Raw genomic sequence first — 17,453 nt, forward strand, 5'->3', positions numbered from 1 at the left:
TTGAAAGTAAATTTGAGATGAAAGAATGATTTATTTCCGTGGAATTTTTTGATAATCGAGTCATTTCAAAACCCTATCTCTTGTTTTTCTCATTAGTCAGTCAAAGTTTTTGATTGACTGATTGTGGAGATGATTTTAAGTCCACTTGTCGCCTGCGGTCACAATTCTTCAAACTTCTGAAGTGATACTGATTGGGTTTGTGTTCATAATAACACTGAACACAAGAACACCCTTCTAAAGTAACGAGGGTGAACGTTAAATTAAACGATTGCTTCTTTCACCTTCAAAAAAAAAAATATTTTTGTTACTTTACTGTTGCGCATGCTATTTATCTTTAAGAGCAGTTAGATATCTAATAAAGTTTTTGGCTTTATAGGTAACCCCATGTCATAATCCGTGAGTTGGATCTTTGAACATATGGTTCTCGCATCATGCATCTTTTTTAAGGTTCAATTGGATAAACAAAATGAAATATATGTATAATTGAACACATGGTTAAAACTTACGATTTTTCTAAAAAAATTGAAATAAAGTTTCTTGAAAAAAAAAAGCTAAAAACACAAAAAATAAAATGAAAAAGAGGAATAAAAAAACAATTTAGCTTATTACAAATCACCAAGAAATTTTGATATCTCCATACAAAATAAGAGTAATTTTTTAACTGATATTCTTTCGTTATTAATTGCTAAAATTGACTAGCAAATCCATAATTTCCAAAATCTTTGAACTAAAGAAATCGTACGAGTAATTTTTCAAGTATTAAAAAATATCATAACCATTCCCTGGAATATTTAAAAATGTTTTAAATTAGTTTCTAAATGTGAATAAATATAAACATAGGAAGTAAACTAATAGCTATTTGATTTTTTCTGAACTACTTATATTTTTTTCGAAGATTATTTAAGAAAAACGACAAGTTTCTTAATCTAACTGACATGTTAGATTCTCTGACAGTGTCTGCTATGATTATTTTTTTTTTGAAGAAGTAAAATACCTGAAGTGATATATCGCTTTAGAAAAAAGAGAGTAGATAATGACGATTTCTACAAATAAGGGCTTTCTTTTAAGGCTTTTACTTGTTTTTAAACTTTACAATTAAAGGTTGACTCTGTGAGGCTGAGACAACGTGATTCTGAACTTCGTTCACTTTCTCTATTCAACTTTGTGGCCGTGAAAAGCTCTCGTTGTCCGCGCCATTGCTACACTACCCAGGTCACATCTCTGCTATCTACGTCACATTCACTACTCACCATTCATCTCCTCATACAAATAAATAATTCACTTTTTTTTTCATTTCACTGAAAAAATGAAAAAAAAAAATCAGCATTTTTTAAAAAACTGAAATTGCATTTCTCCAATTTCCAAACTTTCTTCTTGATTCAGCTGTAATCTTTACTGTCACCGACTGATATCACGTGGGTTATTTTTCTTTTTCCTTTTTGTGTATATTGTTTTCAGATAATTGTTCGTGATGGCTCTAGATGTGAGGTTAAGGAGATAAGGAGAAAAGAAATAGTGGTATGTTGTGTTGTACTGCTATAGTTAATTTACTGATATGCATCCTTCTGTATTCAACTTCAACGATGATAGAAAGTTCAGTGCATGAATTGATTGTATGATTCTATTATGCAGAAATAAAATGGGAGCTGCTCTGTTGCCTGATGCAGCATTTGGAATATTTCCACGCTGTTCCATTGTTCCCAGACACCCTTTGATCTGTAGAATAACTTCTGCTAGGTCAATTAGAAGGAGGTGGGCTTATATAACTAAACTGTGTTGTGTTATGTTTTCCTGTTACTTTCCACTTTATGTTATTATTGTTGCTTTCTTTTTGCAGAAATTATTTCTTTGCTGACCAGAGGATCTCCAAATCAGCACACATTGTTTTTTCACACTCGGTAAGGAGTTGTGTTGTTGGTGTTTAAAAAGGGAGAAGATTAACTAACAAGGTTTTAGTAAAGTATAAGATAGGAAGTTTAGTAAAGTTATGGCCTTTTTTTGGAGTTGGCTAAATAAAGTCACTGACATTTCTCATAAAGATTGGGTTTCGCTTTTCAGCTATATACTTGCAAGTTTTAGCAAACTCTTTGAACAAAGAAGTATTATTTGGTAGAATTCCAGAACAGAATTAAATATTTACCATGATGTAGCAGTAATCGGTCAGAGGCAATGCTGCTAAGTTATAAAAATAACCAATATCTTGAATAGGAATTCTTCACTTGGAATTCACCTTTTCATCTTTCGTGTTGCTTTTGAACTTATCAGTTGGTCTATTTTCTCTTCAACATGCCTTTTTGCAACTTCTCTTTTGACAGTTCAAACCATTTTTCTTGAATCTACAACTTGACTAGCTTTACCAAGTTGATATATTGCCTGGTAAATTACATATATCGCACACGTTATTAAGAGTTGTCTACACCACTTACACATGGTTTAAAAGAGCCATTTTTATTGCACGTGATTTTTCTGTTACACTTACGCAGTTGAATTATACCTAGTGTCAAATAGTAAGAGTTGGTGGTAGAGTAGAGACGGGTAACAGAATAAGGTATTTTAAAAAGATGACCAGTGTCATTTCTCTGGAAAATGCAGAAAATTAATTCTTGGTGTAAGTAGTTTTAGTTTAGGAACAATTGGCTGCTTGAGTCATTGAGTGAGTGTTTAATGATTAACACTACTCTTTGTAAACTGTTAACTTTATCTGTAATTTGTTTTTCCTAAATTGCAATTTTTAAACCAGAAATGTATGTTTTGGAGGTTGGTCATTTTGAATAATAGGGTTCAATAAGGTGACCAAGTTTCACATATCTTTTAATGATACTCTAGTTAGTAGGCACAAATGACAAGGGCTCATGTTTTGATAGTGGGAGATTGACCTATATTTATTTATTTATTTCCATGACAGAATGATTCAGATGACACATTAACAGACGTGGTTGTCGATCAAGACGATCTTTCAGTAAGAAGTGATGTTATAGGAATAGAAGATGAGTTAGATATAGCCAGAAAAGCTCTCTCAGAGGCACAACACAGACAAGAGGTTATCGAGAAAGAGAGAGATCAATTACTTGAAGAACTTGCTCGTTCTGAGGCTAAAAACCAGGAATACATCAATACCATTTTACATGACAAGGAAGTAGCTATAGCAGAACTTGAGGCTGCGAAATCTCTTTTCCAGAAAAAGCTGGAGGACTCAGTGGAAGAGAAGTTCACCTTGAAATCTAAACTGGTCCTTGCCAAACAAGATGCTGTTGATCTTGCTGTGCAGGTTGAAAAATTAGCGGAGGTTGCTTTCCAGCAGGCAACTTCTCATATACTAGAAGATGCTCAACTCAGAATTTCATCTGCTGAAACTACAGCTGCTGAAGCAGCACATCTGATTGAAAAACAGATTAAGGATGCAACTGAGGGAACAATATCATCCATTGTGGAAAAATCAAGACATGCTATAGAGAGGGCTTTAGTTGTGGCAGAGGAAGCAGGTGAACTTGCAAAGAGGTCTGTGGAGACATTGATAGATGGTACATCTCCATTCACTGAAGTTGCCGATGTCCAGGCAGAGAATATCAAGTTACAAGGAATAATAAGTGATATAGAATCTCAGTTGATGGTTGCAAGAAAGGAGGCTGATAAACTGAATTTGGAGTTAGAGAATACCAGACAGCAGTTACAGGCATTTGAGAAAAAAGCTAATGATGCAGAGAAAGCTTTGCTTGAATTTCAGGATTCAAGCAGGAAAAATAGCCTCAAGCAGGAGGAAGAGATGAAGTCAATGTTGGACAAAGTGAAGAAAGATGTGGCAGAAAGAACGAAGGCTATTTCCAAGGCTTTTAAGGCTGACTTGAAGAACATCAAGGCTACTGTTGAAGCTGCCAAAGAAGTTGTTCATTGTAAAGATTATGCCTACCTAAGAAGATGTGAAGCACTGCAGAGATCATTAAAGGCATCGGAAGATGCCTTGAAAACGTGGAGGCAGAGAGCTGAAATGGCTGAATCATTGCTATTGAAGGGAAGGCTACAAGACGAAGGGGATGACGATTCTATCTATGTTGTTAATGGGGGACGGATAGATCTTTTGACAGATGTAGATTCTCAAAAATGGAAACTACTGAGTGATGGTCCACGTAGAGAGATACCTCAATGGATGGCAAGGAGGATTAACGCTGTCTCTCCCAAATTTCCACCAAAAAAACTGGATGTTGCTGAAGCATTCACATCAAAATTCAGATCCTTGGAGTTGCCTACAGCAGATGAAGTATGGTCCATTGCTCGAGAAAAGCCAAAGGAAGGAGATGTTCTAGTTGAACATGTTTATGAAAGGGAAACGATTGAGAAGAAGCGGAAGGCGTTGGAGCGTGCTCTTCAACGGAAGACTATACAATGGCAAAGAGCTCCTGACCAAACAAAACTAGGTGGTCTTAGTACATTTCTTGAAATTAAATATAAAAATTGCTTACACAAAGATTTATTTTGTTTATGCGGTCCACTTATAGCATTTAAATTTTAACATAACTTCAATGCAGAGCCAGGAACAGGAACAGGACGTGAGATTGTGGTCAGTACATTTACTTACTTAATGACTTCACAGATTTTGCGTAAATGTGTATTAGCCACAAATGCAATTTGATCCAATAACAACTGGTTATTATAATTATAAAATGTGTTTTTATAGAGTTTGCTGAATTTTGTGTTTACACGCACAAATAATGCATTGTCTATATTTTAATAATGATATAATTAAAGATACAACAAGCAAAAGGGATCCCTAATTTCTAGCTATACAATCATTTCGTATTTCCCTATTTAAATAGAACCAATCATATCTTTAACAATATGTAACTCTTGCGGTTATTCCATTTTAAGTAAGCTTTCATCTAGCTTACTTTTACATGATACTTTATCTTGTGTAAATTGAAAATGTGTAGTATCATGCAGTACTTTACATGTTGGAGCACTATGTGCTGATGGTCAATGATTTGACCAAAGTACCTTTCATTTTGTTTTATCGCATGCATTGTTTTATTTGTATGTTTCTATCTGATGTTGTTCGTCGACTCTTGATATTTCATGTATTCTTCGTGTGCATTTTCTGTTGTATGTATTTACCTATTATAGTGACAGATAAAAGGGGAAGAAGTAAAAGAGTTAACTTCTATGAATTTTCTTTTTAACCAAGTTTCAAGGTTTTAACTGGGAGAGCTGGAGAAGGCGCTGGTATCTGGAATTAGCAGCTAAATCAGCTGATTTATCTCATTGTGGGGTGACAGCAGTGTGGCTGCCACCTCCAACAGAATCTGTTTCTCCTCAAGGTGCTACTTGATTTCTTTTGTATTATTTCATCAATATTGATATTTAGGATAGAAAATTCATATTTTAGTTCATGTTTTAGATAAGTCTATCTTCTTTAATAAAGAAACTGAAAAAAAAGGATGAAATCAAAGTCTATGCTAGATCTATTATTGGGCAACTTGCATTGTCATGCTCCAGGTCCATAGTCTTGGGAGTGAGATGGTGTGTTGAAACTTAGAAGCCAGCTTAGTTGTGGTTACCTCTAGGCTTCATTGTCTTTGAAAAACTACCTGTGGAGGGATTGACCAGAAAAGGCTAAGTGCAGAATCATAGTTGAAGCCACCTAAACGCTGGCTCTTGGGAGGTTGACATCTCACTTCAACTTAAAATAAAAGTTAAGTAGTGCTTGGTTTCTAAAATAGGCTGTGGGTGGGTAGTCTTCATTTTATAAGTCAGTTTTGTCAGGATGAGTTTGACTGTAAGTCCAAATACCAAGACTCTAAGTCCAAATTCCAAGACTCTAGACTTGGAAGGGGCATCTTGTGATCATAATAGAAGGCCATATTTCATTTTTTCCATTTTTTATTGGGTTGTAGATCTAATTATACAGGGCCAAACAATCTGCATAATATGATTTCATGATCACAAGCATTTAGTTTGTTTATTTAGTTTATGTCCTGATTAATTTATGTTACTGCTGATGGTGTTACAGTCATCTGCTGTTACTTTAGCTTAAGTGTATTTACAACGAATATATACCTCTATCAAGTATAAGACTAAATTTTCTTCCACATTGCTTGTTGTTTTCAACTGAACCAAGTACAGCTTTTTAACTTTATTGGTATAAAAAATATTAAACTTTTTTTCATAAACAAACAAGTAAGTTCTTTCCCCAAAAACCCGTTCTATTTATTTTTAATGTTATTCTAATCCTTATTGTGCAATAATATGATCAATCCGTGATAGATATTGCATTCATAAACCGAATAAACTATATGCAGGTTATATGCCTTCTGATCTTTACAACTTGAATTCATCCTATGGTTCTGTGGAAGAGCTTAAATACTGTATAGAGGAAATGCATTCTCAAGATCTGCTGGTAAGTTGTGCTGCTAATTTTGAACATCGAATACCTGAAGATGTATCCTAGGCAACTAATCTCTTCAGATATTTATGGTTCTAGGTGTCCGAAAGTAACAACTTCAAGTCCCCCCCTTAAATTTGAACCAAATTTACATACCTTTTAGGGGCTAAATTTTTCAGTTTAAATCACAAAAAAAGGAAACTAATCTTTTATTGGAATTAATTAGTTTTTTTTTTCCAATTTTTAAATGCATATTCTGATTAAAGTTGTCAAACTTAATTTTGTAGTATTAATTTTGCAAAATAAACATTGGTCTTGCTTTTATAGAACTGAGTTTTCATTCAAAATATGAGTGTTTGGACATACTTTTGAGGGTAACCAAACATGTAAAAAATTGAGTTTATTGTCCAAACTGATTATAGAGCCATCCTCAACCGGAATCCAACCACTTAACTCTAAGTGGTAGGGAGAATGTTAAGTAATTTTATTGATATCACAGTTAAGTTTTTAGGATAAACTGTGTGAAAATGATAGTAAACTTGGTTGTTTTAAATGACATCCTTTTTTATGAGACTGAAAGGAAACAATTAAGTGCCTTTTTGATGATAACAAGAGAAATGCAAACATAAATCAGTTATTGCTGAATGTGTAAGGAAATATTTTGATGATTTTTATCGAGTTTCATTTCAACTTGTGAGTGTTTCACTGTTGCTCAAATGAATTTATATAGTTAAAGTGTTTCTATTGTAGTAATGCTTATATTTCATATTTATAATTTCTTAAAGGGTTTTCCTTTGTAATTAGGCCTTGGGAGATGTTGTACTTAACCATCGATGTGCACATAAACAGGTAAATTTATTGTTGAGCCCGAGGTCTTTTTATATTTGCTGAGAAAGGTTATCGTACACTGTTTGGGTCACTGATTAGAAGTTTAAAATTTGAAGATATTCTGGTTGTTTGAAGTGTTTAAAAACAGAGTTTCTGGTCTAAAGAATTACCTTTTTTTTTTTTCTTTAAAAAAAAGTTTACAACGAAAGGTTCTGGTATAATAAAGTAGTGTTTAGTCTTAGTATAAGATAGTTGTGATTTTATGCCTTTTGTCTTCACTCCAAACTGCATGATGAGTGAGTTTGAGCCATGAAAGGGATTCATATTTCCTGGCTTTAAAGCACGAGGTTTTATGTCAGTGCTTATTTTGTCATTTTTCTGATACTGTAAGCCCACAATATAATATGATGAACTGATCTTCCCCTGCCTCCTCAATTGTTGGTAGAGAAATTATATTTCAGGAAAAGTGATCTGTGAGTCGAGTGTCCGTGCTTTAAGTTCAAGTCACTCTTATGTAAGGTGTGAGAGAAATGTAAAACTATTCTAGTATTCCACCTAATAGCTTAAGCTTTTAGAAAAGCTGGTTCTTGATTCTGGAATATGATGCTACTGGATCTATCCATCTAACCCAACTCTATGCATTGACTTTCATTCACAATTTCACACCTAATAAACCAATGTTAAAACCGAAGGCAAGAAAATTCTATGAAAGCACTAGTCTTTGAATCCACTTTGATCTAAAATGTGCAGAAACTTATTAATTGTGGGTTGTCTTAGTCTGGACATGCAAGGTTGCCTATGATTGTTTTTGATCTTTGACTCAGTATTATGTCCAACACTAGCATATGAAACTTGGGGCAATCTTTTTAAAGGCACAGTTCATAATGCAGACCATCAAGTGGCTATTATATAAATCAACAACTTTTATTTCTTTCAGAGTCCAAATGGTGTTTGGAACATTTTTGGTGGCAAGCTTTCATGGGGACCTGAAGCAATTGTATGTGATGATCCAAATTTTGAGGGGCGTGGAAATCCTTCAAGTGGTATATTTGTACATCCTATGCAGATGATGCAGTTGTTCAATTTTTGTCTTTTCGATATGTAATTTTCATGAGAATAGCTCAATTTTCACGAGCCTTTTGGAGTTGTTTCTTTTCATTCTAAATAAAACAAAGCTTGATCAAATTAGTACGAGGAAAAAACTAGAAGAATCTCATGAAATCATTTTTTTGTAATTAATCTGAGTGTTTGCCACTTTCAAATCAAGATTGACAAGGTCCTAAAAACAGTGCATTGTACTTGTGTCTTATTGAGATGAAAGTCTAAAATATGGCAAGTTTTCCTCAATAAGACTGCACAAAACTTTACCAGATACTTCCACTATATAAGACGGCATAATGCTTTACCAATGACTATATTGATGATTAGGAGGTTTTACTTATCTAAACCTTTTTAATGCTCTATGTAGGTGATATCTTCCATGCTGCACCCAATATTGACCATTCTCAGGACTTTGTAAGGAAAGATATCAAGGGTTGGTTGAACTGGCTTCGCAATGATATAGGTTTTGATGGATGGCGTCTTGACTTTGTTAGGTATTCTTTTGTCTGCTGAAGCATACTGAAGGTTTATGACAAATTCTTTACTAATTAAGTGTGTAGGTTTTACTGAGAAAATGTGTGTTATCCACATTATTGATCTTTAGCTTTTATCACATGGAACTTGAGAAGATGATCTGGTTCTTTTTGTTTCTTAACCAGCTTATTCTCATGTAAAATTTGATAACTTTTCATTCTGTCGGCAGAGGCTTCTCTGGCACATACGTTAAAGAATATATTGAAGCGTCAAATCCTGTATTTGCCATTGGAGAATATTGGGACAGCTTGGGCTATGAACACGGAAGTTTGTGTTACAACCAAGGTTATTGTTCACTGCTTTCACACTCATTTGATATTAGTCTATCCTTATTGTATATTAAAGAAAGTTGAGTTCAGATTGTGTTTGTTGAAATTATTAGGTTTCAATTCAGGGGAGGAAGAGAGATAAAAGAGAATGAAACACTGAATTGATGTTAATGGAGATGTGCTACAATGTATTGACTAGTTGATATGTTCATAAAACCTAAAGTACTAATTGTTATTTATACTACTTGTAGTAAATTTAACAAATTAGTGAAACCAAACATGATTAGATAAGGAGATATAGTAACTAATATTAAGAGATAATAAGGAAATAGGGAAACTAATCCTGGCATATAATCTATTATATGATAGTTCTGGGATATTTCCAAATAATCTAGTAGTGTTGATAAAATCATATTTTATATATGGATATTTCCATATATATTTTTGTATGCTTATTTATCATCTGTTGGTCCTATTGGAATATGTGAAACATTTCCAACATACCCAATTTCTATATTATTGTCTTACAAGCTATTTATGGTGCTTATAATGATTAGATCCTCATCGGCAACGGATAGTGAATTGGATCAATGCAACTGGTGGTACTTCATCTGCATTTGATATAACGACAAAGGTATCCCTATCCACAAAAGTAAATGAGGTTTCTTGGTGACCTCATCCTTTTAAATCTTGTTGTCTAGAAGAGAAAGACTTTTATCTCACATTGAGTTTTCAAACTCGAACTTTGTTATTGCAATTAGCAGCATGATTGGATTTGACTGCTGTGGTTTTTGTTTTCTTTTTTCGTTTTGCAAATATCTTAACCAAGTTTTGACTTCTTTTTGTCACTGGAGGAGGAAGGTGAATGATACAAGCAAAAGTTTCAGGATATAACTTTGTATTATCTTGCTGCAAAATTGTTATTCTTTCTGTATGTAACCCTTTCTCAGGGCATACTTCATTCTGCTCTGCATAACGAATATTGGAGACTGATTGATCCTCAAGGGAAACCTACAGGAGTGATGGGATGGTGGCCTTCTCGTGCTGTTACATTCTTAGAGAATCATGATACTGGGTCCACACAGGTTTTATCTCTCTCTTTCTCTCTCTCTCCCTGATGAAGTATGACACATAAAAATTTTGTAAGGAACCCAGAAACGTTGGAAAAGAATGTATTGTCAGTGACTATTGAATTACAAAGGTTTTCCCTTTCTGTAATAGTTACTACTACGACATTGTTGCATGTATATTAATATCTTTTCAGCTCAAGTTACTACCTAACTAACCATGCTAAATAATGAGAAAAATGGATTTAACATTTCTTTTTACTTTCAGGGCCACTGGCCATTCCCACGGGATAAACTCATGCAAGGATATGCATATATTTTGACTCATCCTGGAACTGTAAGTCCTTAATAAAATAGCATCCAATACTTTCATCACATACCTGTCATTGTTGACGATAGTTCAATAATGTTTTCTTGAAAAAAAATGAATGGTACTTGTGAAGTTGTGATCACTTAAATTTAATTTCTTGTTAGAAAGGACTAAGGAATGCAGGTAATGTGTTTGCTTACACAAATCTGAGGCCCCTTATTGTGTTTTTTTTGTGCAGCCTGTAATATTTTATGACCATTTCTATGATTTTGGCATCCATGATGTGATAACGGAGTTGATTGAAGCTCGGCGGCGTGCCGGAATCCATTGTCGGAGCTCGATCAAGATATACCATGCAAACAATGAAGGTTATGTTGCTCAGGTTGGTGATGCACTAGTAATGAAGCTGGGACAGTTTGATTGGAATCCCTCCAAGGAGAACCAGTTGGAAGGGAGTTGGCAGAAGTTTGTTGACAAAGGACCAGATTACCAAGTGTGGTTGAGACAATAGTTTAATACCAATCTGTTTGTAGAAATTTCTCTTTCCTGTGATGGAAATTAGAAATAGCTTCAATAAAGCACACATCAATGGAAGAAACAGAAGAATCTTTTTGTATGTAATAATATATAGCCAAAAAACAGGTAAGGTAATTCTTGTCTGCTTCATATCAGCTTGAGTCAAATGCCTTCATATGAGAACAACAATTTTTATCTGCATTTTGTGTTGCATTTTTTTACATATAGCCGTGTGTGTGTCTATTCAACCAAGTGTTCTTACAAAGCGTCCTGCAAATTTGTGTGTCCATGCATAGTGAATGTAGTTACAACTTTGTAGGCATAAATGCTCGCAAAGAAACAATGATGTTGAAGCATGGTTTATTCTAAGTATAGGAAATATAAGTATTTTTGAGAGTTTTTTTTTTTACTACAATTGTACTGTTATTTTTTCAATAGAAAAGCCTTAAAAAACTCTCAAGTACACTTTTAGTTTTGTATCTAACATGGTGTGCCAAATCCAAAAGTTTCTTATACTTTCATAATTTCGACATGCCCTCTACGTTTGTTAAAAAGATCAAAATACCTTTTTTTAAAATAAAATATTAAATTTTGCTTTACAATATGTTGTCTCATCACTCTATAAAAAAGAGATAATTTTCTCGGTTTATGTAAAAAAATAAAAACTTTAAACTATAAAAAAATGAAAAGAGTAAATGAAAACAAAAATCTGAGAGAAAACTAAAAAAAGAAGAAAAGATATATATGTTTATTTTCTATAAATAATCTATATCAATTAATGCTGCTCATTTATTTATATTATTTATACGTTTAATATTAAACAAGCACCTATTAATCTAAATAAGTATTAAATGTACCAAACAGTGTCATTTAAGTTGGTGGTAAATTAATGAATTAAATGTTCAGTAAGATTGCCAAATCCTCACCCTAACGCAAGTTCTATATATATATATATATATATATATATATATATATATATATATATATATATATATATATATAACACCAAGCTTCCCAAATTCACACACAACAGAACCATTTTTTTCATATGCTTCTGCAAATCAAGCAAAGATAGGTAGCTACACATATGGCAGATGACGAGTATTGCAGTGACTGCAAAACTTACACTCCATCAGTGTATGATCGCAGAGCTGGGGACACAATCTGCTCCGAATGTGGCTTGGTTCTTGAGTCCCGATCGGTGGACCAAACACCACCATCCACATTCTTTCACCGTAAACTTGAAGATGAGGATAATGATGAATATGTTGATGTTGATGATAATGATAAACATTACAGAACCAGGTTTCATGCGAAAGATCTTTTAGCTTGTGGAGCACGCCTTGGTACTTATATTGCACGCCACCCCAGCTCCAATGTTGAGAACAAAAATATAGTGAAAGCTAGTGACAACTATTGGAGAATGACGAAGGACAAAAGAGAGTGCAACATCGTGGCTGGTCTGAAAACCATGGAAGATATGGCCAGTAGCTTAGGCTTGGTTTGCACCATAACAGACCATGCTAAGGAACTGTACATTAGGGCAAAAGGTGGAAAGATATTTTGGAGTGGGTGTGGGAGAGATCCAAAGGCCTCTGTGGTGTCATGTTTGTATTTAGCATGTCAAGAAGAGGGTTCAGCAAGAACCCTACGTGAATTTTATCCTGTTGCAGGTGGAGTTAGTGTGAAGGAGATTCACAGGACTATAGAGATGTTTAAGAACCATTACGAGATTTTAAGTAATGATGATTCGGCTACACGTGCCAATAACGTAGCTAAACGTTTCTGCTGCTATCTTAACCTTGATAATCACGTTATGAATGCGGTAAAGGAAGTGCTTCAGAAATTGCAGCAGTTTGATGTGAGGAGAAAGCCTGCTTCCATTTTAGCAGCAACTATTTATATGGTTACTCAGCTCTCAGATAATAAATTGAACTTTCGAGGTAAATTTATCATCATATGGCTTTTCTTAGATTTAGATACTCATCACACTGAAGGATTCTAAAATATTACCCAATTTGCATTTGTTTGATAGGGTTAGATGTGGAAGAAGTTGCTAAAGCTTGCACAGTGAGTGTTAGCACATTGAAGAAGGCGTACGCAGATCTTCATCCCCTTGCTTCATATGTGATTCCTATTTGGTACGCCAGTGCTCAGGACATAAAGCGACTTCGCACTCCTTGAACCTCATCATCATCTTTTAGAGATCACTACAACAACAAAAACCGATACTCCAATTCTCTTGCTGTATTATAAACCAGAATATAGTACTTATAATAAGAGTTAGATTCTATTATGTATAATAACTCTGGTATTTGAATGAGGGCATATTTGTTTTTATGTTGAATGGATGATCACATTTTCTTCAACGAAATTTCTCGTGCCCAGTGAGTTTTGTGTTTTACCACGTTATAAGCTGTTAACCATGACAAAGTGTCCCTATAATCAGTAATGGATTTTAAAACTTTGGGTAATTTTTAAGTACAAACCTAGACTGTGCTACTATGTCAAAGATTTAGAATCAAATCACAGAATTAAACTTTAAGAGTTAATATTTGCCGTTTACTCTGTTGATTATAATTGCAAGTAAAACCCAACAGAGTTTTTAAGATTTGGTTTTGGCATTACAGGACTTCCCACTAAAAAACAAGAAATTCAATTCTCTCCGGATATGCCAATGATGGACACTGCATACTTTCAATGGCGTGGCTTTAATAAGATCTTCTTCGATGCATTGATGTTTTTGTGGTCATTGAGGATTGTCACGAGTGTTTCGTGATGGCTGTTCTGAGTTTTTGTTTTTAAGCAGCAAAAATTAATGTTGGATGTTAAGGATTCGACGTAAATTTACGTGTCCTGCTGCATGGACGCCAACTCTAAAATCAATGTAAAATGTCCAAAATAGCATATGTTAAAGATTTTCGTGTCGTGTTAGTAAATAAAGTGATCTTGATGCCAGACTAAATGAAGTGATATTTAATAGTTTATTGAAGTAACATCTAAACCCATCAATTAATAACTTAATACCATTCATGTCTTTGTAAGCATATTAATAATAATAAAACCTAAAAAATGAAACGTTTAAAAATATTAAGGATAAAATTTGATTTTTTAAAAAGAAACTAAAAATAAAAAATAAACTTTATTGTACGATAGATAAAAAAAATGTTATTTAAGCATTTTTAAACCATTTAAAATGTCTATAACTATTCCTTTTGATCAATAAATACTAAAAATATTTTAGAATTAAGTAAAATAGTTATATAATTGAAAATACACTTCATATTGTTAGAGTCATTTAGCATATCAAAGTTATTTTTTCATATTCTTTGCTCTTACTCACGTGAGAAATCTTCGGGAGATGGATCTTTTTCCAATTCTATTCACAAATTCACTCTCAATCTCTCCACGTCACCTGAAAAAGACTCACACTCCTTTAAAGACCCACACTCATTTATAGCAATAATACTTCAATCTTTTATATCCTTAATCATTAAATTTTCTTTTATCAAAATTCAAGGTGATAACACATTTTAGTCATAAATAAAAAGAAAATCATGAGCACAAATATACTATACATCGTGTATAATAGAATTGAGAAGATAAATTTTGTTATTATTATGAAAAAAACGGTTCGGATTGGTAAACAAATTAAAAATTTTAATAGAATGAATAACGATGATAAAAAAATTGGTACTTGTAAATATCCGCTTGCAGCATCGTTTTAATCATCAGTACAGGTAGGGATGACAAAAATATCCGTGTCTGCAGATTTTTGCAGATAAAATTTGCGGAGGATAGTTAGTACCCAAGGGTATTTATTATCCGCGGGTAGCAGGTGTTTTAATACCCGTTTATAAATGGGTCGGGTGTGGTATCATACTATTCGTACCCACGGGTACTCGATACCCGCAAAAAAATTAAAATTAAAATTTAATTTATATTTTATTAAGTTAAATTTAATTAAATTTATATTTTATTTTTATAATTTTATATTAAACAATTTATAAAATATATATTTTTTAAATATTTGTGAGTATCGGATATCTACGGTTACTCGCGGGTTTTAAAAATATTCGCGGGTATTTTTTAAGCGGATACCCGGTGGGTAAACGGGTGGGTAGTGGGTGAATTTTTTTTGGCGGGTCGAGTTGCGGGTAGGCACTATCCGTGCTCGACCCGACCCGTTGTCATCCCTAAGTATCAGTCTATGTTGATCAGTGATGATAACGGTATGTTCTGATCGTTCTTGTGATGTTTCTATATGTAGATAGAGCATCCTGTGGAGTTAGAGGCGTTTGACGTTTATAGAGCGACCTAAGCAGGATAACATGTAAGAGAAGCTAATAGCTTTTAGAGTTAATGAGTCATATCTTGTATGATTGTGAAGTATTTGATATGTTATGATGAATTACCAATGCTTGTGATTGTGGTATGTTGATCTTTTAAACGATTGAATTGAATTTGATTGTATTGTTTGAACTGAGGGTATTTGAGAAAAATAGAGTTGTTGGATCATGAACCTAATTGGTGCGACGTACTATAATTTAACACTCTTTTTGACCACTGTCTATAGTAGGAATACCAATTAGAGTAATGAAACAGGTCCAGATTTTTCAAAAAGCTTAATTTGATGTTACTGATATCTGATACAACGCTAAGTCTCACGTGGTAGCGCTGAACGCTCGTTTTTGCGAATCAATTGGCGCTGAGCGTTGGTTTTGTGAATTGATCAACGTTAGGCGTCACTTTCTGGTGCTCAGAGCTACCTAGTTTTCAACACTGCGTCTTATTGATAAAATGAAGATTCTCACTTCGTTAACCGTCAGATTAAACTGAAATTTTGACAATTGATTATAGATACGTGAATCTTCATTTTGATCGGTGGGATATTTGTTTTAAAGTATGTGATTAGAGAAATGGTTTTCACTGTTTGGATGTATTTCATGTATAGTGTCAATTGCATGTTTTTGTTGTTTTGGTTACTTTGGATGTTTTGTGTATACTTAAACTGGATTCTATAATCCCTATTACTATGCATTGAGATAAAATTATTATTGTGGGTTGATAATGTCCATTTTTACATCTTTTTGTGCGTTTATTGTCAAGAATAAATCAACTCTTTCCTACCTTTTATCTTGTTATATCCTCAAGTTTAGTGTGTTTTGTATTGTTTTGTGTTTTAGTTATTTTATGTTTGTTTTGCCTCTAATCTCTCTTTTAAGTGTGTTAAATAAGTTAATAGGAAGCATTTGTGATGGAAGAAAACAAGCAAGAACTCAAGGGAGCATGATTGAACAAGAAAATATTGATTTTGAAGCAAATACCCACGTCAGGCGCCACTAGAATCACGCTTAGTGCTTCAAATACATAATGCTGTCAAACTGGACAAGGCTGAGCGGTGGAAAGTGGGGCTGAGCGCCATTCAGTTCGCAAAATCTGGTGTTGAGTGCTGCTGAGACAAGGCTGAGCGGTGGCTCACTGACATGTCAAAAAATGGGTTTTTAAACTTGTTTCTCGCGAGGGTTTGGTCCATTCCTCATTTTGCACAATAGAGAAACACTTTTGGGTGCTTGGAGAGCCTCTTGGAGGTTGCTAGGGGTGTTGGGAAACTTTCCCACTCCTCCTTGGGTCTTCTCCATTCATGGTGGTTTTTCCCCCTTTTGGGGTTGGAGAGGAAGATGGGTTACAAATTGAAGGTGTTGATGCGAAGGGGAGGCACAATTGGAGCATGGACCAGTTGCTAAGAACCTTGGGAGAGGGCTTGCATCTTCTCTTTGGTTTCCATCTCTTCCCTATCTCTCTAATTTGTAAAACCTAGGTTCTCCACCATGGAGAGCTAAACCTATTTGTTGAGATTAGATGTAATGAACTAAATTCTTGTGTATTTTGTGATGTTAATCCATATGCTTTTCCATTTGTATGTTAGCATTTGATTTCCATGCTTAATGCTTGCTTTGGTTTGGCCACCCATGCATGATTTGTGGTTCTTGAGGTGTTGGAAAATGTCTTTTGAACCTAGAACTGAAATTGAATGCCTAATGGAGTTTGTATCTAGGGATAGAACATGATTCATTAGTAATCTTAAGACTCTTGAACTTAATGCATGATTTCGCTTGTTTAGGATTCAAGGAATTGAAATTTGATGAGTTATCATAGACTCAAAGTCGCTAGGAATAGGATTTGAGTATTTTTGTGTGTTGATTTCGGCATGAAATTGGAATTGAGATGTTTGTGAATGCATGAGAATAAAGTGAATGAAATCTAGTCTTGACAATTGTATATAATCTATGTTAAATTTATGTTGCACTCCAACTGTTTGATAAAATACCAAAAAGAGTTTCTTTGTGTTTTTGTGAGCTTTGTTGTCTATTTGAGTTATAAATTGTGAGAGTTGTCATGTGTTGCACAAGTCCCTGTGGAGAGAACGATATTTATTATTTGCTACGTGCGAC

At 34.0% G+C, this 17,453-nt stretch overlaps 2 protein-coding genes across 2 annotated transcripts; both read left to right on the forward strand.

Moving 5' to 3' along the window:
• The first annotated feature begins 1,070 nt into the window (after positions 1–1,070).
• On the forward strand, positions 1,071–11,199 carry LOC114185003. The gene is made up of 16 exons (XM_028072471.1): positions 1,071–1,212; positions 1,459–1,518; positions 1,633–1,752; positions 1,838–1,898; positions 2,906–4,412; positions 4,524–4,555; positions 5,177–5,309; positions 6,291–6,388; positions 7,178–7,222; positions 8,139–8,244; positions 8,670–8,796; positions 9,006–9,121; positions 9,663–9,739; positions 10,056–10,190; positions 10,441–10,509; positions 10,721–11,199. The coding sequence occupies exons 3-16, from the start codon at positions 1,640–1,642 to the stop codon at positions 10,991–10,993; spliced, it is 2,892 nt and encodes a 963-aa protein (XP_027928272.1). The 5' UTR covers positions 1,071–1,212; positions 1,459–1,518; positions 1,633–1,639; the 3' UTR covers positions 10,994–11,199.
• An 886-nt stretch (positions 11,200–12,085) lies between these two features.
• On the forward strand, positions 12,086–13,182 carry LOC114186151 (transcription initiation factor IIB-2-like). The gene is made up of 2 exons (XM_028074179.1): positions 12,086–12,941; positions 13,034–13,182. The coding sequence occupies exons 1-2, from the start codon at positions 12,086–12,088 to the stop codon at positions 13,180–13,182; spliced, it is 1,005 nt and encodes a 334-aa protein (XP_027929980.1).
• Positions 13,183–17,453: the final 4,271 nt, after the last annotated feature.

Source organism: Vigna unguiculata, chromosome 5 (genome assembly GCF_004118075.2).
Source record: "Vigna unguiculata cultivar IT97K-499-35 chromosome 5, ASM411807v1, whole genome shotgun sequence".
Lineage (NCBI taxonomy): Eukaryota > Viridiplantae > Streptophyta > Magnoliopsida > Fabales > Fabaceae > Vigna > Vigna unguiculata.